Source organism: Notolabrus celidotus, chromosome 9 (genome assembly GCF_009762535.1).
Source record: "Notolabrus celidotus isolate fNotCel1 chromosome 9, fNotCel1.pri, whole genome shotgun sequence".
NCBI classification, from domain to species: domain Eukaryota; kingdom Metazoa; phylum Chordata; class Actinopteri; order Labriformes; family Labridae; genus Notolabrus; species Notolabrus celidotus.
Genome location: NC_048280.1, coordinates 5,692,600 through 5,713,893, shown reverse-complemented (window position 1 = coordinate 5,713,893; position 21,294 = coordinate 5,692,600). Strand labels below are relative to the sequence as shown.

Sequence of the window (21,294 nt, the reverse complement as noted above, 5' to 3'; positions counted from 1 at the left end):
AAGTTGTCTTCCTTTAAAACGTAAAAAAAAAGGTCTCCTTGTCAACAAAAAGTTGTTTTTGTAACCACATGAAGTCAGAGCGCACTCTGCAGGACGTAACTATCTGATGGCTGCATTTCCAGTAGACTAAAACATCCTGTCTTGTGTTGTAGTTTCAAAAAAAAGAATACCGTACAGATTTCCTGCAACATAGGTACAGAGGTGACAGTCCAAGGAGAGTTTTGCATATGCGCATGTACCAGTGTATTTCACGGCGGGTGTGTAAGGATGGCCAGTTTACAGCTGAGTATAAAGTGCAGTGGTGAGTTCTGAAATGGGCATTTGTGTTGAAACGTATGGCAGAGTGATAGAGAGAGTCCAGTTTTTGAAGAGTAGATTTGGAGGCAGAACGGTAGATGGTGTCACCATAATCCAACATGGGAAGAACTGACATTTTAACCAGGGTGAGTCTAGCAGAGAGAGTGAAGGAAGACCGCATTCTGTACAGAAACCCAATTTTTGATTTGACCTTAGTTTGCAGTTTATTGATATGGGGGAGGAATGATAGTGTGTTATGCAGCCAAATTCCCAGATACTTGTATTGAGAGACCTGCTCTAGGTTAGATCCACTGAGGGTTACTATGTGAGGGGGTGAAATTGGCACAGAGCTCTTTTTACTGAACCGGATTATCTTGGTTTTCGAGGAGTTCAACAAGAGACGCATGCACTGTGCATTCCTCCATTATGAAGTGATGCTTTTAGTGGAGATGTAGAGCTGGGTATCATCTACGTAGCAGTGAAAGTGTAGTCCATGGCGGCGTATGAAGTGACTTGTAAAGGATGAACAGGAGGGGACCAAGCACCGAGCCTTGGGAGACGCCATGTGTGACAGGGGGTGGTGTGGGATTTGCTGTTATTGATGGAGATGTGTTGAAGTCTGTCTGAGAGGTAGGAGCTGAACCAGGAGAGTGCTGAATGTCTGATTCCAGGCGACTGAGGAGGATGGAGTGATCAATTGTGTCGAAAGCTGCGTTGAGATCGAGGAGGAGGATGTTGTTAATACTGTCAGTCAATCAACAACAAACAAGATGACACATAATGAAATGCAGATTCAATGCAAATATCAATGAGACTGGGCTGAGCTAGAAAGCAGCGGACGCTCTTTCATGTCCTGTCTTCAAAGGAGCATTTGATCGTGGTTTATAAAGGTGAAACATTATGGCCAAATGGCACAGTGGGAGCACAGTGATGTGAAATCAGAATAAATTTAAGTCACTTGTGATGTCATGATAATGTCACAAGCTGTCTCTTACAAATCAGTCTTGTGAATGACTTTTTAAAGTAACCCTCTCATGACTGCTGCTGCCGCCTGCCAGCTGCTGGACTCTTCACTCACAATGGACTTCAACCAGATCTGTGTCTAGTCCGTCTCCGATCCACTGCGGTCCGGCTCCATGCTCTCTCGTCCGACTACACCCATAGGTTGCGTTTTCAGCACGCAGCACGGAGCAGGACCGCCGGACTGCTGGAGTCATGTGACCTAGGTTTCCCAACGGCAAACACTGAATCCAGAATTCTCCTCCTCCTCTTCTCATCCATGTTGTCTTTATGGTCATCTGAAAACCTCTGACCTGTTGACTCCAGGCCTGGCTCCGGTCAGTAAGACATTTATTTGTCATAGTGAAGTTAAAAATGATCTAACGATACACAGAGTGTTTAATTCTGAAAATTAACCGGATGTTTTCATTTTGTTTTGGTGCCTGACTTCCTGTCCCGCTCCATCTGCTAGGTGCTTATTGATGTGTCGTGCTACGGCATCTGGCAGCAATAGAAATCTTGCGTATCTGATCTGTTGAGCAGCCGGAACACAACGGAGGGGATCCAGTGGAAGTTAACACATTGACTAGATTAGAAACCTGACAGATCGCAGGCGGACTGGACACATTCTGGTGGAATTTGGTCGTCAGACTTATGCCTACATTGGTCTCGATTTGCTTTTGGAGATCTTAAGTTGCATCAGTTTTTTACTGCTGCTGATTTGGCTGTTTTTGCTGCAAATTTAACCCACACGTCCACACCCTGAATCTCCAGTTTAATTTAACTTGGGTTTATTATTCTGTTGTCTTGTAACTAATAGCTAGACATCACTACCTCTGCATTGGAAGTAATCCCACATCTGGAGCCCCTTCAAATTGTTTTGGTTTGTACAGGCCTGGTTTGGCAGAAGGCCTGTTTCATGGAAGTCTTGTCATAGGTTTTTTAGATACCAGCTTAAAGACAGACAAACAAATAAGGATCATGGCTTTTAGGCAGTATGTTTTATTTCCTCAAGTGTTTACACTGATCACTTCTACTCCTGCTCTGAAGACTGATTCGTGTCATAATGACAGCTGCTCTCTCTGAACCAATGTTGTCTGACACAGACAGGATGTCGTTGCTCCTGTACTGCTGACAACAGGTGTATGTCCTGACTAAGGACCACCCTACGGGGAAAAAGAAACTGGAAATAACTTGAACAAGGCGCACACACACACAGACAAGGGAGCTCAGAGTGAAGTGCAAGCCAAAGTGTGGGGTAAAAGAATACAGCAGGGTGAGATGAAATAAGTTCTTTTGGACTCCAGCAAGATGTAGAGCCTCTGCTGGCAGCTACAGACATGGTCTGTGCCATCAGGGCAGATGCTAAAGCCTGGCCTCCTGATCTGGAAGAAAGAGCAATAACTGAAAAGTTATTGATAGGGGAAAGGAAAATTCTGATCAAATAGAGCAGGGGTTCCCAAACTTTTCAGCCCGCGACGATATAGATGCCAAAGACTCGTGACCCCCACTGTCCCTCAAAGTGATCTAATGTGGCTGGTCTGCAGAAATTTGCCTACCTATATGAGCATGTGGCTGTGTTTCCTGTGCTGTTATGAATTAATCTACTGCTACTGATGCTTTTGATAACTAACTGTTCACTAACCCTAAACTTAGGAGACATCTGGCAAAAAGAAAGGCAGAAAACTCATTACTTTTTCTATTTTCAAGGTTTTATTTCAAGGTTAGCATCTATTTTTGATGTTTTTTTCACTATAATGGGTGAAATATACTGTTTTTAAATAACTTTAAAAAAAAATGCATTCTGGAAGACATCTCATGTCCCCCATTTGTGTCTGACGACCCCCCAGGGGGTCCCAACCCACTTCAGGAACCCCTGAAATAGAGGACAGGAGTGATGTAACAGAATAGTGTTCAGACAAAAATCAAAAAACTAACATGTTGTGTTGTTTAGCATGCTTAACCTGTCTCTTTATCAAATCGTAGCATACACAGAGGAACTGCGTCACGTTAGTTTAATCCTACCCATGAGTAATACACCAGAGTTTTTAACGTTATAGTTAATAAACTGGCATAGCTACAAATCAACACATGACCTCATCACTCTGCATCGCGCTGAATGTCATCTTGAACAAAGAAAAGTAGGATTAAAAGAAGATCTGTTTGCTTTCACAAGAGCCACATTGTTACGACGAAGGGTGATGGTGCTCATGGGAAATGCTGTCTGAAAACTCCTCACCGTGCCTTTAACCTGTCGTCAGAAATTTAAAATCAGCTGTCTCAAATTTGCAGCGCGATCACCCTGAGCTAACCTCCTCTCAGATTTCAGTTTTGGATTTGACTGAAAAGATCTGAACATATTTGAAAGAAAGTCACAAAACACACACTCACATGCACGTACACACACTCACAGTCCCACCTCTTGCTGTTGTTAACACTCTTGTTGTGTCTCCTCCCTCCCTTCTTCCTTTCCTCTCCTCTCCTGCACAGCCCCAGACAAACAGCACCAAAAACAGCATAGTCACCAGCCCCAAAGGAAACATCCCTTCACCTGCTCTGGTATTTACCTCCTAACACCCCCTTCACCTGTGTGTGTGTTTGTGTGAGTCTGTTCCATCCCTGTCTTTCCTCCCTCTCCCTCCTCCTTCACCTTTGTCTGTTATTATTTGTCTGTCTATCAGTCGGCTGTGGTTGCTCTTTACCACGGCGGTCTGAAAGGTCTCAAACCAGCAGGTGGTGTCAGGAAACATCTCCCCATGGAAAGGTGGGGATGCTCTGTGACTTGAACTCAGTTTGATATTTTGCTGCCATGTCGTTTTCTCTGTCAGTGCGAGTTTGCCAACGAGGAACTGACAGCCAATGCCTGCTGGGGCTGTCAGTGCAATTTACCCCCCCCTGTCCTCCTCCTCCTCCTCCTCCTCCTCCTCCTCCTCCTCCTCCTCCTCCTCCTCCTCCTCCCTTTGTTTATGCTTCTGCAGAGAAGTGGTCCCCCACTATGTTAGCAGTGCAAAGGTCTGCAGAGAAAGCACTCCAGTTCAATCCCTCTTCTTCTGTTGATGGTGTGAAAATCTGTTGGATTGGCTGGTAGAAAGTCCTGTGTGCTCAGTCCCTCAAATCTCATGATGATTCTTTTTGCTTTTACTAGACTCCAAAGATAACATCCAAGGAATTTAACACATGCAAGATATCCCACATTTTCAGTATCAGGAGCCATTATATTTTTTGAATCTGTTGGAGAAGGACTAACTCACAGTACACCTGGATTTAACCCAACAATCTGTGTGTATAGTGAGTAAATATGCCGGTTTCAGATAAAGCAAGCGGCTTCTCAAAGCATATGATGGACGTTTTTTCATGTTGTATCTGCTGTGCGTGGTATGCAAAGATTAATGCACTAAGGAATCATCCTTTCTATACATTATTGTCCCATCGTCTTTGTTGATAATGCAAATGTAAATGTTTGATAGCTTGCCAAGGCTGCATTGAAGATGAGGCGTCAAGGCTGTTCTGAAAATGTAAGGACAGAGGCTTTAAGCACAATGTCGTTAGAAAAAGAGCAAATGAAAGTAAAAAGTGCAGTAAAGGAAGGTGGCCAAGTTTTTGTGCTTTGTTGTCCTGTATCTCTGGTGTGCACACGTGATGTCAGCTTAGCATGATCCATGATGCAGAAGTGTGTTTTTTAGGGATGTCAACAATTAATCCACTATTGATTAATTGATTGTTAAGGACGCACTTGAACACATTTTTTTGCTTCAATTTTCTATCACGTGGAACAAACATCATGTGTTCTTATATTTGGTTCAGCTATCAGGGAGGTGTTTTAAGTTTAAAGCATGTTTCGATGTGAATCAGCTGACTGAAGGTGTTGCGCTCAGCGGAGACGCTCAGTTGGAGGCTGCGGCTGAGTGACAGTTCTCCACGAGTGCTTTCTTTCTCAGCCCCCGGACTGATTATGACCTGGTTACGCTCCCAGCTGACACCTGACCATATTCACATGCTTATTTTTCTCAATAAGAACAAGTAGACAGAAAACTGGACACTGTGAGTCTAAAATATGTTTCTGTTCAGTTCCCTTGTTGAAGTCTGAGCCTTCACTTTTATGACTGTGTGTGAGCAGAGATTATGAGCCTGCTCCACATGTTGATATTCAGCGTGTTTAACATTTTGAACACCTCATTACGATCCGTAGCTATTCAATACTGTCAGTTATATACATTGTGTCGTGAAGGAAAATTTGATTCAGGGAAAAAAATGCATTTGGCATTGTTTTTGACATGGAAAACATTTATGGTTTTTTTAAGAAGAAGAAGAAAGAAGAAGATACGTACTTTATTAATCCAATTTTTCCACTCGTGTTAATTTTGGTCATGCTACATGCACAGTTTGGTGTACTATATACATACAATTTTATGCACAAACATGCAGTGGACATGCACTAAGGGAGAGATGTCAGAGTGAGGATGCTGCCATCAACCAGCGCACCCCCGAGCAGTTTGGGGTTCAGTGCCTTGCTCAAGGCAGTGCCCAGGCAAGTGAACCAGCACCTCTCCAGCCACCAGTCCACTTGCCAAACTCCATCCATGCTGGGACTCGAACCGGCAACCCTCTGGTTGCCAAGCCAAGCCCCTATAGACTGAGCTACTGCCGCCCCAACTTTAATGATAAATCGATAATTGATTGTTAACATTTCCAAAGATTGATCATGGAAAATACTTCAAATTTACACCCCTAGTGTTTATACATGCTTGCCTGAAAATTTGGAGTAAATATGAGCGATGGGCATTTCAAGCAAAACTACTATTCAATAGTAGTTCGATCAGACCACAGAAGAGCCCTTCTGTGAAACAGTTGAACTCCTTCACATGATTAGATCCTCCCTGGAGGAGCAGGAGTGTTAATATGTAGTTGGTCTCAGTGTGTAACGATTAAAGCCGTCCCCACTCCATGCTGTGATGCCTTCAGCACCGGCCCCTCGCCTTTTGATCTGCAAACCCCAGGTACTTTGTTCTCACTTATCATCATCATCATCATCATCATCATCATCATCATCATCTCCCAGTTGCTATGACAACACTGCCATCTTCATCACCATGGGGGAAAATAAGCTGATGATTAGCCATCCCTGAGGTGTCACTTCATGGCGGGGGAGATGAGAGTTTTTTAAAGATTACTGTACATCCAATGATCTTAGTGATCCGTGTCTGTGTCCTATCTGCAACAATCAGTGCTCACTTCATCGGGCGGCAACTCTGTGCGGTTATAAGCCCCGTCGGTTCAGTCCCAGAGACTGAGAGGAGACTCTGACAGTGTGAAAATGTAACACAGTCAGAGCGAGGGAGCCAAAAATAAGGCTTTTGATTCCTGAAGTTTTGAGCACGCGAAGAGGAAAAAAAACAGCTCTTTTCCTGCTGAGAGTTTTTTGTTTTGCTTTTTGTTTTTTTAAAGAAAAACAACAAAAAGAAAAGTTGTTATGTGTGGCTAATCTTGTGAAGTGACTGAATCTCTCACAGAGTAGGATCCTGAATCGATGCCAGTATCTGCCTGTTCTGCTGTGAGGAGTGTGAAGGAACAGAACGACCCGTTTTTACCCAGCGGGGTGTCTTATTCTTTGTCGTAGGTGTGCCAGAGCCCCGTTAGATGTGGAGGCTACAGTGTTTACGTATGTTAGGACACATTGGAGTTATATTAAAGGCAGTTTGGAGGTATTCATTCACAGGATTACAGAGAATCAATGTTTAGTCAAATCAAGGATGATCTGAGGTTAAAAAACCTGGATGGAAACTTTACGCCCTCCATCTCTCGAGGCTTTGTATCAGCTGTTTGTGTGATTGGTTCGTGTGTGAGAGAAAGAAGATGGGGGCAGGGGGGTGAGTACTCGTTCTTATAGCAGACACTTCACCCTGCTCTCTCTGTTTGTGCTGTGTGTGTGCGCGCCCATGTGTGTGTGAGAACAGAATTGACTGCAAATTATGGTTTTCAGCTCATCCACCCACTCACTTGGCTTTGGAGGATTCTTCCCTCCCTCCTTTGTCAACCTTAACAAGCACTTTCTCTCCATCTAACATTCACATCTCTCTCTTTCTCTCTGTCTCTATGTCTTTCTCTCTCTCTGTTTTTCCATATTTTACACTTTTTCAATCAACTTTTGTGTCAAAACCTTTTCTCTCTCTTCCCCCCCGTCCCTCTTCTCTCTCCTCTATTCCACGTTCGTCCATCTCTCCTCCTCATCCTTTTCTTCCAGGAGCCTCAAACAACTGTCATCCATAATCCAGTGGACCGGACGAAGGTATACGTTATTACCCTGGCCCTGACCTCTTCTCTTTCCTCTTTGTCATTCCCCTCTTCTTCCTCTTCTTCCCCTTTCCTTTGATCCTTCTTTTCATCTTGCATCTGTGTGAGCGCACCACGGCATTGGTTTACTAATGCGAGTGTGAAAGTGTGTGTGTTTGTGTGTGTGTGTGTGATTAAACTCAGATAAATGGCTCTGTTTAACCAGTGGAACAAGGAAGGAGCAAATGATGCCCACCTCGTTAGCCCGTCCCCCCCCCCGCTGTGCAGATTTGTGTTTGTGTGGCTCATTATGCCACCCAGGGGACCCTACACACATTTACCCTCCCCAAAAGTAGAACTTATCTTTATTATGTAGTGCAAGGATTTGGAATATAACAGCAGCATTTATACTCTCCCCAAAGTCAGACCAGTGTTGATCATCAGAATTTTAAATGAATGAAAATAGCCGACAATGACTCAGAGCTCTTTGGGTTTTTTTTTTTTATCAATGATCAGCAAACAAACACATTTCTCCAGAGCTGCAGAGTGCTCATTTATCTGTACAGAGTTAAAGCTGGGGTTGGCAGTATCGGAAAACTAGCATGAAATTGAATGTAGCATTTCCTCAGGACTCATTCTAACCCCTCCCCTCCTCCCTTGGAGCTTCTCCAAACCAACCCCCCCCGCTCAAATGCACGAGGGCCGCTGAGTTGCGACCATATGATCGTGACTGATTCAAAACCGGTCCTCACCAAAACATTCTCATAGTGAAAGTTAAAAACACAAACAAACATGGCTGCTGTTAGTACTTACAACTATCATTCTAGCATTATCCAGTTGTACTGGTGACACGATATCAGGAGAAAAGTTATAACACATATATAATACTGTAACAACTCTACTGTTTGTTAAACGTGTTCAGTGTAGAAGTTCTTAATTCCTACAGTGTTGACGGTCAGTGAAGGCATCAGGAGAGGTGTAGAGTGTGCGAGCGGGAGAGAGGAGAGACAAGAGGAGAAGTTTTTCATTCATTCAAACATTGATTGTTGTTTTGTTGGTTGTCGTGATCACGGCCGACAGTGACCGGTTATTAAAACTCAACGTGTTCACGAATCGGCTCGTCATCACTACAGCGTCCGGACAGACGCTACAATAAATATATATTTTCTGTAGGACTTACTGAACGTCATTCATTCTTCTGCTTGTCAGAGCCCCGTGGTGAGAGCTTTTTAGACTCTGATCCGGACTACAGTCCTGAGCAAAGCACCTCATCGGGTCAGAGGGGACAGGCCCGAGGACGAGCGAGAGGGGCAGTAAATAGAGTCAGGGGAAGCAGAGGCAGGGGACGGGGACTCGGAGGAGTGCACGCCGGGGAAATGTACGCGCAGGAGGCGGGCAGAACGGCAGGAAGGGATTTGAATGGTTTAAAATTTTAGCACCCAAAAAAAGGTTATTGGTTGGTGTTTTCCCAGGTTTACTCCGGCTGTAGATAGTGTCTTTTTTTCGCTCTTTTTTAAGAACACATCATGTATTGATTGCCATCAGGACATAAAGATCATTTTAACCAGTATAACAAAAAGTGTATCTAAATCTGATTACCAACCCCAGCTTTAACCATGCTTCTGAGGACGTTCCTGTGAAACTGTTAAAAATCTTAATGTCATCCAATCACATGGCTAACAAGATATCATCGCCTTGACTTGTGGAATACAGGTATTATATCGTTAGTGACATAATCTTTCATTTAGATTATAACAAAGCTCTCGGAACAGAACCTTGTGACAATAATCCTGCACTTTACCTTTAAGAGGCATGTTGTGCTCTTCACCCAGTCAGATACGGTGATCAAACACTTTGCAATTTATCAGTTATGGCCAAGCGGCAACCTCCGGCCTTGAGAATTGAAGCCAATGCGGAAGTGCTAAAACCTGCAGTTCATCGAGTGTCCACTAGAGGCCGGCTCCAGAAGTACCAGAAACCATATACACACCAATTTTAAAAAGCCGACCTTTACAGCAGAAATGAACCTGTTTTCAGCCTGGTGCAAAAGACAAGTGTAGTCTGGATAGTTTATTTCTCGATCGGTACACACTGTACGGGGAGTGAATTTTTTCATAACGCAGCAATTTCAAAGATATTAAGATTACGAGTCTTCCATTACGAGAGGCACAGCTGACTTGATTGACAGGTGGGAACACTGTTGGCTAGGAGGCTCAAAGTCCGCCTATTTACATCACACTCACTCGACAGCAGTCATGTTGAGTTCAGCATTTCCAATATGGCTTCCGCCGACGATTGGTCACTTCAGAAACAGATGGGTGATGTCATGGATACTACGTCCATTTTTTATACTGTCTTTGGTCTTCCCCCACTCTCAACTCCCCAAATGTCCTATCTCTCTCCAGCTGTCCTATCCATTAAAGGCCAAAATGCCCCAAAATATAACCTATCAAAAAAAATTAATAGTAGCAGCCAGAAAGCTCTGGTTTAATAAAAAGAAACAATCACGCTTCTTTCAAAAATGTCTTTCATTATTATCATGTAAATAATGTTTGATAGAAGGTTTCTAGCCAGTCAAAGCTTCTTAATTTTAGCTTCTACACTCAGATGAAAATCCCCTAAGAATGGCTAGCATCAAGAATTGTGCACCCTTTCCCCTCACTCTCTGCTGCTCGTCAAAGTCTGATTCACAGAGCATAATCAGGTGGAAGCAGTTTTGTAGCTCCATGCTCCGTTAACCACTCTTTGCAGATTCAAAATTTCCCTGTAACTGCTGGCATTTCTGTTCACACTGATATTTGTGAATGAGGGGATTTTAGCAAAGTGTCTTATTTGCATAGAAAGGGACCTGTTTGTCCCAAAAGAATGCACAACAGATTTTTGGCTCATTTGCACAGTTTTAACAGCCGCAAAAGTCACACACTTATTTTGAAAATTGGGCCCTCAGTGTGAATGTGTGTGTGTGCCTGACGTTCTGCATGAACCTGCATGACTTTGCAGTAAGATCCCTTCCTCTTCGGTATCAACAAGCACTTATTATGCCCCTGTGAGCTGTTAAACTGGGTCGTGATGCACAGCTAAAGGGGACACTTAAACCACAGCCAGGATTTGAATCACAGCAAAAAACCTTCACATTAGATTTTGGGTCAGATTCAGGGAAGAGGTGTATGGTGTGGTACAGTAAAGAGTCCAAAGAGAGACCACTCAGAAAGCACTTCAGAAGGATTTTGCTTCACTTCAGTTTTTATTCATAGCAGGCAGGTTTTAGGTAGCTTACTTGACGTGTAGAGCACTTGATCACGTAGCTTGGTTCGTGTGGGCTCGTGAGGATGATGGATTTTGACCTTGGTATGAGTATAAGGAAAGTGACGTGAATAAAGATTTGTGATTGGACAACAAAGGGTCGAAGCATATAACGGGATATAAAATCAAAGTGCATAAGCGTGTGTATCATACGGTAACTATGTAAGGGATAATGTATGACTAGCAGGTAGTTATGGGAAATAGAATCCCTTCAGGGTGGACAAGACCTTGGCTGTTTTTGACACCGCCTACTACACTAGCAGTATGTACTGATTTGGCCATAATTCAGTATGTAGTATGTGAACAAGAGCAAAATCTGCAGAATGCCAAAAATTCCCAGACGTCTTACTGATTCTTGAAAATTTCTCAGTATGCATCCAGTCTTCCTTGCTTACTGTTTCCCACAATGCACAGCGCTCATTTCAAATTTTCTTGTTTCATTTCTCAGTTTTTATGTGCTGTGAAAATTATTAAATTCCATATAAACCACTTCTTAACTTTTTGAATCATAAGTGATGCTAAAGAAGCAGCTTCTTTAACATATTGGTCGTTGTTTACTTCTACTTTCTGAAACTGGAAATGAAGCGACGCCTGCCTCAGCATCCTGCATACCAGATCCAACAGAACAGTCCTACTACAGACTAAATCCAAACTTGGTATGCAGAATGCAGTACCTACTGCATACTACATTCATAGGTAGTATGTAGCAGGCCCTTTCAAAAAAAACATACACTGTATATAAAATAGATGTCATCTTGCTCGGCTGGAAGTGAGGCTGCCACAAAAACTGCTCCCCCTAGTGGCTAGCTGCAGTATAGGTCAAAAACTCTGTCTCCCCCATCATTTGAATGGGGCTGCAGTCAAACTTTAAAGGTGACATATTATGCAAAATCGACTTTTTAATGGTTCTCTACCTGAAATATGTGTCCCTGGCATGTCTACAAACCCCCCGAGAATGAAAAAAATCCATTCTGCCCCTGTTCTGATTTCTACACCTTTCTGTAAATGTGTGCTGAAACGAGCCGTTTCAGACTTCCGTGTACTTGTTACGTAACAACAATATCCGATCCGTGACGCAAGTCAGAGCTCGGAGCTTGTTCAGCCCATAGACTGTATAAAATACAACTCAACTCCTCCTCCGTTTTTCATTACCTGCACACATGTGAGCTAACAAGGAGCTTAGGAGGGAGGCATGCTAGTTGTAGGCTGTCTTAATAAACACAAAGGTCGGTTTTACTCCCCATGTCTGCAGATTTGAAGATCTAGTGGATGATTTTTATTTATCATGGATAAGTGCTAGCGCTAGTTAGCATAGCTACATAGCTACATGTCATAGCTGTAGCTGTGTACCAAGACACACGTCTACATACTGACAAATAAAACAACAAGAAACGCAGAATCTGTGACCAATCCTTCAGAAAAGGTCCCGCTGCCTTTCTGGCAGAGGTCGGTTTTACTCCCCACGTCTGCAGATTTGAAGATCTAGTGGATGACTTTTATTTATCATGGATAAGTGCTAGCGCTAGTTAGCATAGCCACATAGCTACATGTTCGTAGCTGTGTACCAAGACACACGTCGACATACTGATAAGTAAAACAACAAGAAACACTAAATCTGTGACCAATCCTTCAGAAAGGTCCTGCTACAGGCGCCTCTCCGTCAGGATCAGATTCTGGATCAGATTCAGAGGGTTGAAGTAACACGGTCTCTGAGCAGCCGTGTATATTCAGCCAACATGTAAACATTAGATCAATGTGCTGGAGAGCCGAGGGAACATCCAGGAGGGGGCGTGGTCAGAGAGAAAACAGAGTCTTCTGAGGAGGACTGAAGAAGAGGGTTTTTCAGGCAGACCAAAATCTGATTTCAAAGGTTTTTTTTTAGCATAAACTTTAAAGACATGTTTTGGGGACCTCTTAGACCAATATATATTGATGAAAAAGAGCGTAATATGTCACCTTTAAAAAATAAATACATGTGGTACTAATGTTTCTCACATCCGTATGCTGTGGTGATATGTTGTTACTGTTTGACTGTTTTGTGTTCAAGGCCTCTTTTTTCTGAAAAGTTTATTTTTGGTTAGTTATTAGAGGTTAAAAAACGAGGTTTTACATCCGGGTTTACTTTGATTGTCAGCTGCCGTAGAGAGAAACTCCGTAGGACCTCGGGACGCTACGCTGTAGGGCGGAGCTTGTTACCTAGGTAACACACAAATTCCCTACTCCTCAGACTCTGGCTGCAGAAAATTAAAAAGATGTCAGCGTTCTGGAACGGGATATTTTGGCTTCAAAACCGTACAATGGGAAAAGGCAGAGCGACGCTGTCCATTCTATATACAGCCCTTGTCTCACCCTGTCAGGATTCTATTTCCCATAAATACCTGCCAACCATACATTATCCTACTTATTACCTGGCTACTAACTTAAAATACAAACACACTGACAAAAAAAACATTGATTAAAAGATTATTTTATTGATCTAAAATGATTTATGTTTACAGTTTTCTTAAAAAAAATAGTCCCAGTGATTCCACAGCAGTTAGCGTTCCATGGTGATGGATTCTTATCTGCCTGTTGCTGTCGATTTAACATGAAACTGTCCTCAACTCTCAACAAGCAGAAGCAAAATGTGCCGTATCAGTTTGCCTCTGGTGTTGCTGATATTAGTGAAAGTTAATAACCGTCATCAAGGGTTTTGACCAATCAGAATCAAGCGTCTTACACAGCCAGAAGATCAGTAAGACAATCGGATAATAAGAAGGTAATATTGATGTATGTAGGGTGATAACTGGCCTGTGATTCGGCAGCATCAAAGAAAAGATGAATATGATTCAGAATGTCAGAAAGAAAACTTCTCTATGATTCAGACTAAAGAAATAAAGTGTAGGTGTGATCACACTTTCAGTGCTATATCTACTGTCTGATGTTTGCCCTTTTCTCCATCACACTCGCACACAAACACTTTTCCTCTTCACTCACTCTCCTTCTCCTCAGGTCATCAGCTGCTCTTTACAAGGCAATGAAACCACTTTAGCGCTGTGTGTTTAGCGCTCGTGATGCTGCTCTTTCTCTCGCACGTGTGTTTCTATAATGAGGTCACCGAGTCGCCGCACTTCCCTCCACCATGCAGGGGAATTTAGGCCCACTTAATCTGCTAATTGGAAATCACAAGCTGCTAACTCCTCCTCCTCTGGTGAAAGCTGAGGAAGTGAGGAAAGAGTGAGTGGACGTACGGGTAGTTAGATTCAAGTCCCGCTGAAGATGACATCAAGCTGCTCCTTTCTGTGACTGTTGTTCGATGAGTTAGTCGGAGCTTTTGTACCGGAGTTTCTGTCGGATCCTGCAAGGGACAAGAGCGCCTGTTCTGCATGCACACATACAAACTCACTGATATGACGCAGAGGATGTTTCCTCGAGAAGAGGAGGGGAAAAGAAATGAAAAAAGACAAACATGGGACACATTTTGACTTATTGCCACTTGTTGCTCCAGTGTGGTTATGGTTTTGCAGGCATGGTTTGACTTTTCTAAGCTTAGATGATTGTCACACATTAAACCTTTAACAGGGTGTGCTCTTGTTCTGCTCTTGTTTGGAGTCTGTGGATTTAACCAAAATTAAATTATGTTGCTTGTTTTCTCTGATTTTTGAAGACCTGACAGTTCAACCTAGGATTGTACCTCCTGCTGGCCTGTTTACATGTGCAAGAAGTGGACTACTTAGATTCAAGGTGTCAAAAGTAAAGCACCTTAAACCTGTGTTATTTCCAATGGCCAGCAGGGGGCGACCCACTGATTGCAATATGAGTTCTACCAGAAAAATACTGTACTTCTCATCCCTCAGTAAACATATAAGTCACAAGTTTATGGACTCAGTTACTAGTTTCAAATCTTAGGTTATTTTTCTATTATTTTTTCAAGTGGCCTTTTGGACTTTATTTGATAGGACAGCTGAAGAGAGACAGGAAATGTGGGGAGTAGAGAGTGGGGGAAGACATGCAGGAGATGGTCGACCGGCCGGGAATCGAACCGGCGACCCCTGTGACGAGGACTGTAGCCTTTGTACGTGGGGAGCTTAGACCGTTAGGCCACCAGCGCCCCAGGTTATTTTATCTAAATTATGACCCCATGCTGGTTTTTCTTTATAGATTGGCTTGATACGGTTGAAACTTGGTCCAAACTTCTGGCTCCAAAAACCGGCTCAAAAAAGCCATATCCCAAGCTTCACAGCAGTAACTCTCAAAACAGTGAATTAATGGGGCGCTGATGGCCTAGCGGTCTAAGCGCCCCACATACAGAGGCTACAGTCCTCGTCGCAGGGGTCGCCAGTACGATTCCCGGCTGGTCGACCATCTCCTGCATGTCTTCCCCCGCTCTCTACTCCCCACATTTCCTGTCTCTCTTCAGCTGTCCTATAAAATAAAGGCAAAAAGGCCAAAACATATTAAAAAAAAAACAGTGAATTAAGTGATGTTGTCCACTTCTGATATACAGTCTAAAGTTCTGACTGTGCATAGCAGGTCCCCTAATAACTCCCGGTGTCTGTGTCATCATGTGTTTTCAGCACAAATATGTGTAATTATCTTTGACGCCAAACTGACAGTCTCATCTCTGACCTCCAGGAATCTTCGGACAGCAGCAACACCACTGTGGAGGATGAGGATGTGAAAGGTAAGAGTGCAGAGACACTACACACGACAGAGCACACGACAAAATCCAGAAAAGAGTCAAATACTGAGCAGTTTGCTGCTTGTGAGAGGGTCAGATTCTCCATTTTTGACATGACATTTGTGCCACGTTGATGTGGTCGTTGTGGATTTTTGTTGCAGCAGTTAGTCAGGTATCAAACTGTGACACCCATCAGGTCACGGCAGACCAGTGAGTTTTTAACAGCAAAAGCTTTAAAACTAAGGATGCAGGTTATGACATTTTTGAGCCGATACAAAGGATGAGATTCAGGGATTCATATTTTAATGTTCTAACTTAATCTTGTTTGTTTAGCTGCTGAACTCCTATGCATTCAACTTTGTCTGTGCTGTGTTTGAGTCCGAGCTGATTCTTCAGCTGCTGTTTTATTGGTGATAATGCTATCTGCGTGTTTCTTCAGTCTGTCATTGTTGTGATGATTTCTCCTGTCATTCATTGTGTTCAAACTTGAGGACCCTTTTCCTCCTCTCAGAACACTTGTGGTGAATGTTTTGCAATTTACAATTATGTTAACTTCCTCTAAACCTGTGAGAAACATCCACACCGGTGATGCACTTTTTAGACCCTCAGCTGATTTTAGTCGCTGCTGCGCTCGTCAATGTCGCTTCTTGATCAACAACCAATCAGAATCAAGAAGGGGCGGGACATCTGGTATCAACTTTGTGAACAGCAATGACGGTGGTCTGTACCAACCGGCTACCTCGGGCTGTGAGAATTGAAGCCAATGCAGAAGAAACTGCAGTTCCTTGAGTGTCCACTTGAGGCTGGCTCTGCCACATACGCACCCATTCAGAAAAGCCGATCTTTACAGCAGAAATAAACATGTTTGCATGTTTAGCTAATTTCTCTAACGGCACACACTGTACTGGGGGTTGATATTTTTATAACACGGCATTTCAGAAGACATTAAGATTACGAGTTTTGCCCAAATAAGGGCATGGGTGACTTGATTGATAGGAATGCACCCTGTAGCTGTTAGCGATAAGGCTAAAGCCCGCCTCTTTACCTCACACTAGCTCGACAGAAGTGAGGTTGAGTTCAGCATTTCCAATATGGCACCCGCCGATGATTGGCTTCAAAACAGCGCTTCAGAAACATATGTGTGATGTCACGGATACTACATCCATTTATTATACTTTCTATGTTGGGGAGCAGCTTCATTTGTTTTATCAGAGAGGTTTTTTAATCTGTGATATAAGTCTATTTCTGTCAGGTTGAACATATGTGCCATCATTTTTGACCACTTCTTCCTGGAATAATTTAGTTTCAGTATACATACATAGAATGAACACGTCTCCTAAATGTTCCAGTGTTGAAAGTAAAGTTAAGATGTAAACATTCAGTGTTGTGTTGAGTCTGTGAATGAAATTCAAACATGGTCACCACCAGGCAGTCACTGGCTGATTCCTGACCTCTTACTGACCCCTCATGGCGCCTTGCTGTATTGCTTCCTCCTTCTGTTTTTTTTTTTTTCAAAAGACTAGATGAGTGTACGTGAGTGTGTATTTTAGTGTGTGTGCGTTCCTTTGAAATGAGAGTGAGGCTATAAGAGGCTTTGTAACACTGCTGTGGTTTGGCTTTCTGAAAAGTGTTGGCTGAAATGTGAACACTGAGAAACACACACCTCCAAAATACCACCGTGCCTTTGTGGGGTGTCAACTTGCAGAGTTGTGTGTGCGTGTGTTGCGAGTGTGTGCATTTGTTGCCAGTGGCTAAATTTGAAAATCACAGTCACATATCACACATATGAGCTAATAACTCCACAGAACGCTTTGTGTCAAGCCGTTTTCGTCTGCTGTATGTGTGACTGAATCTATATTTGTGCGGGTGTGTGTGTGTGCATGTGTGTGTGTGTGTGTGTGTGTGAATGTATGGGTTTTGGCTCAGCTTATCTATGCCAGCACTCTCAAACACCCCTGTTCTCCTTCATCCAGGCTGAGTACAATGCATCTAAATCGGGTCATGAATGTATCATTTCGGTGGCAGGGATACAGAACAGAATGTGCACCTTCATCTCCTCCCCCTCCTCCTCGTCCTCCTCCTCCTCCTCCTCCTCCCCTATAGAGGCTTTGCTGCTGTGTCACAAATTCCCCAGCAACCATTGCAGAGCCGTCAAGTAGGTCAGTTAGGAAAACTGACTAGTGTTGAAGAATATCAACTAGTACTATCTTGAGCTGAAGGAAAACTCGTTTTTAATATGCTCAGTGTAAAAAAACAAACAAACTTAAACCTTGAAATCAAGCTTTTTATTGTATTCCAAGCAGAAAACTGGGATTATTTAAGATACATTTCTCCTCCATCGGCTGATTGGAAGTTAAAAACGTCCACACCGCCCATGCAAAGATTGTACCCACTTGAACTCTAAAAGAAAGCTCACCACTACATTTTTTAAAGCCCCTGTGAGGAACTTTTTCTTTGTGTTGATTTTGGCGCCCCCTGTGGACAAAGCTTTACCTTTAATCTCTTTACTAAACTTGTCCTGCACACATGTAAGCATTCCTGGAACCCATCAATCTTCGTCTGTTATTGACTAGAGGATTATTGACTCTGGGAACAGGTGCTAAACTCTCAGTAATTCGGGTGTAGCCGGTGTAGCTTACAGTGACTTCCAGCTAAGATTCCCCATATCCATCAATTTCATCCCCTAGAGCAGGGGTTCCCAAACTTTTCAGCTTATGACCCCCAAAATATAGGTACCACAGACTCGCGACCCCCCTTGAAGTGATTAAATGTTATTTCATACTTCATTTAGCTGGTCTGCAGAAAATGAAGCACCTACATATTTCCTGTGGTGCTGTGAATTAACTTGCTGCTACTGATGCCTCTATTCATATATACTGTTAACTTACCTTAACCTCAGGAGTCATCAGGCAACAAAGAAAGACAGAAAACTAATGAAACATTTTTAATTCTGCAAGATTTTATTTGAAATTTAACTATTTTTGTCAATATTTTTGAGAATAATTGGTAATATAGGCAACTTTAGATCATTTAAAAAAGAAAAACAATCTTGGAAGACACCTTGCGACCCTAAATTAGTGTGTCGCGACCCCCCAGGAAGTCCCGACCCACACTTTGGGAACCACTGTCCTAGAGTAGTGAGCGCCCGTTCATCTGATTACAGAAGTTCTCAGCAGGAGGTAAACTTCACAGAGGCTCATAACAATATAGGCCTGATAGACGAGACAACTTTCTCGCCGTTTGCTTACAATTCAAGTTAAGTTTGTTTAAATAACAACATAACGATAAAGATGTGTAAAAAAGTAAAAAAGCAAACTTTGTCAGGTCTGGCCAAATAGGCAACCTCTGGTCTTAAAATAGGAAGCCCATGTGGGAGTGTTATAAACTGCAGTTCATCGATTGTCCACTTGAGGCTGGCTGCAGAAACACCAGAAACCACATACACACCCATTCAAAGAAGACGATCTTTGCAGCAATAATAAACATGTTTACAGCCTGGTACAAAAAAACAGTTTAGGTCTGAATAGCTGATTTCTCTATCGGCACACACTGTAGGGTGGTGAATGTTTTAATAATGCAACTCTTCAGAAGATATTAAGATTATGAGTTTTGCCCATTTAAGTACATGACTGACTTAACTGACAGGCGGGAACACTGTAGCTGTTTTGAGGAGGCTCAAAGCCCGCCTCTTTACCTCACACTAGCTCAACAGAAGTTAGGTTCAGCATTTCCAATATGGCACCCGCCGACGATTGGCTTCAAAACAGATGGGTGACGTCACAGATACTACATCCATTTATTCTACAGCAGAAATGACTTCAGAAGGTTTTGTTGAATGGAGCTCAGATAGATCAGTTTTTGTGCATTCCAGGGAGTCAGAGCTTCAAGCAGCTTCGTCGCTCAAAGTTTCATTTTTTTTTATCTTGAATAGATTGTTAGCTTCACTTGAATGAAGTCATCTGCCTATAGGGGTAAATGAATCCCTATCTGATAGAATCAGGGATGTCATGAAGTCATAATCCTGATTTCATATCAACATATCACTCACTATGAATCTTTTTGTGGAAAATACATTCAAAACAAACATATAGAAATAATCAATCCTCTCACTGGTGATTTTAAAGCTTGTAAAGAGGTGTCAATGTTTATTTCAGACTGTTTCATAACCACCTTAAAACAGACCGGACGTACCACTTTGTCCACAGGGGGCGCCAATGTTAACACAAACTGAAGTATCCTCACAGGAGCCTTAAATACGTCATGTGGTATAAAGTAAAAGTAAGAGTATTTGTAAGCTGTGTCTCACCTCAGACAAACTTTTCTGTCGAAGCTCATTTAGTCTCAGAAAATGTGTTAAAGTCCACCTTTTTGCTGATTTGAAGCTGGTTATCCAACAGAGGATTACATCACTCGAAAGTCTCCTGTACCAAACTATGCTTCAGTGTCTCCCCCGTTTGAATTTCCTTCCTGTTCTAGGTCCAAATCAGAGCCCAATCCCTCAAACCCCCCCACTCTCCTGGCAGGAGAAAAGAGGGCAAGGGCACCTTGGGAGGGTCCGGCTAAAAGGGGAGGTGTCTAAATTTAGCCCCGGTGGCAGGAAATGGAGACGTAGTGCCCAGAGAGGCGTTAAAAACACACCGCTCTGCTAGCGCCACCCTTAGATAGCGTTAGTCTCGCACAGCAGTTTTCAGACTCTTGAGATACAAACACACACATAGCAGCGTTAGCGCCAGGCAGAACTACAAGAGCCAGGTGAGTGCAGGAGGCAGGGGAGTCTTGTGTGGTTGGAAGAGTTTGTGTCATGGTGTCCTGTGTGGGAACGTGTCAGGTCAGTGAGTGCTCGACAGCTGGTTTGCAACCCAACACCTGCGCTGGCGTTTGGAGCATCTGAACACATATCTGCTCTGTTACTCTCCATACTTTTATGGGAGTGAAGTCGTTGCAGGCACTGTTCTGTGACGGCTGCTTTTTCATGAGTCCTAAAGCTACAGTTTTATTGAATAGGTGACCTTTTTTTTTTTTTAAAGCCAGGTATGATGTAGGATTCATTTCTGTTTGGTTGCGTCGCCTGAAGTTCCTCTTTTTGCAACATCTGTGGAAGTAAAATCTAAGTGTTTGGATTGTTTCTGCACTTCTGAGGGATCACCTGTCCATCCAAGATGGGGGCTGAACTGTGACATCTTAATTCCTTAGATTTCCTGTTGAGTCACCACCTTAAATTGACTCAACGGAAATGATATTTATGGATGGAGATGCTTTTGATTGTGTTGTTCTGAAAGGAGCAGTTATTGGTCAGAAACATGAACCTCTTGTTTTCCTCTCTACCTTCCCTTTGTTTCCCTTCCTATCCTTCTATTTATCAATGAGTGTTCATGTGTTGCATTTCCCTCAGTTCCAGCTGATTAAACAGACAAGCCATAATGAGTAACATCCGACTCGATCTCTCATTATCATGGCCATCACATCGTCATTGTTCATCCTCTGCTCACTGGCATGACTCCCATTACAGCCTCAATAAAAGCCCACATGCAGCAGCAGCTACAGCTTTAAATCCCGCAGTAATGGACTCATTAGTTGCGCTCTTTTTTTTAATGAGATCTGTTGACAGAGAATGTGATTTATCATAACAATAAAACACATCATCTTGTATTCATGAAGCCCTCTTTTAAAAGAAGAGGACTGATTGGTTTTTGTTGTTCAGCTCAGGTTTTGGCATTTTCTCCTCCTGAGATTTGGGAGGCAGAAATGTTGACATTTGGAGGAGA

General features: G+C 42.9%; 1 protein-coding gene across 1 annotated transcript in view; it reads left to right on the top strand.

The window, feature by feature from the left end:
• Positions 1 to 21,294, top strand: part of LOC117819050 (calcium/calmodulin-dependent protein kinase type II subunit delta-like) — a 134,381-nt gene that overhangs the window by 97,295 nt on the left and 15,792 nt on the right. Inside the window, exons 15-16 of the mRNA XM_034692253.1 lie at positions 3,787 to 3,855; positions 15,484 to 15,532. Coding sequence (XP_034548144.1) covers positions 3,787 to 3,855; positions 15,484 to 15,532 — 118 coding nt within the window. The remainder of the gene's footprint in view (positions 1 to 3,786; positions 3,856 to 15,483; positions 15,533 to 21,294) is intronic.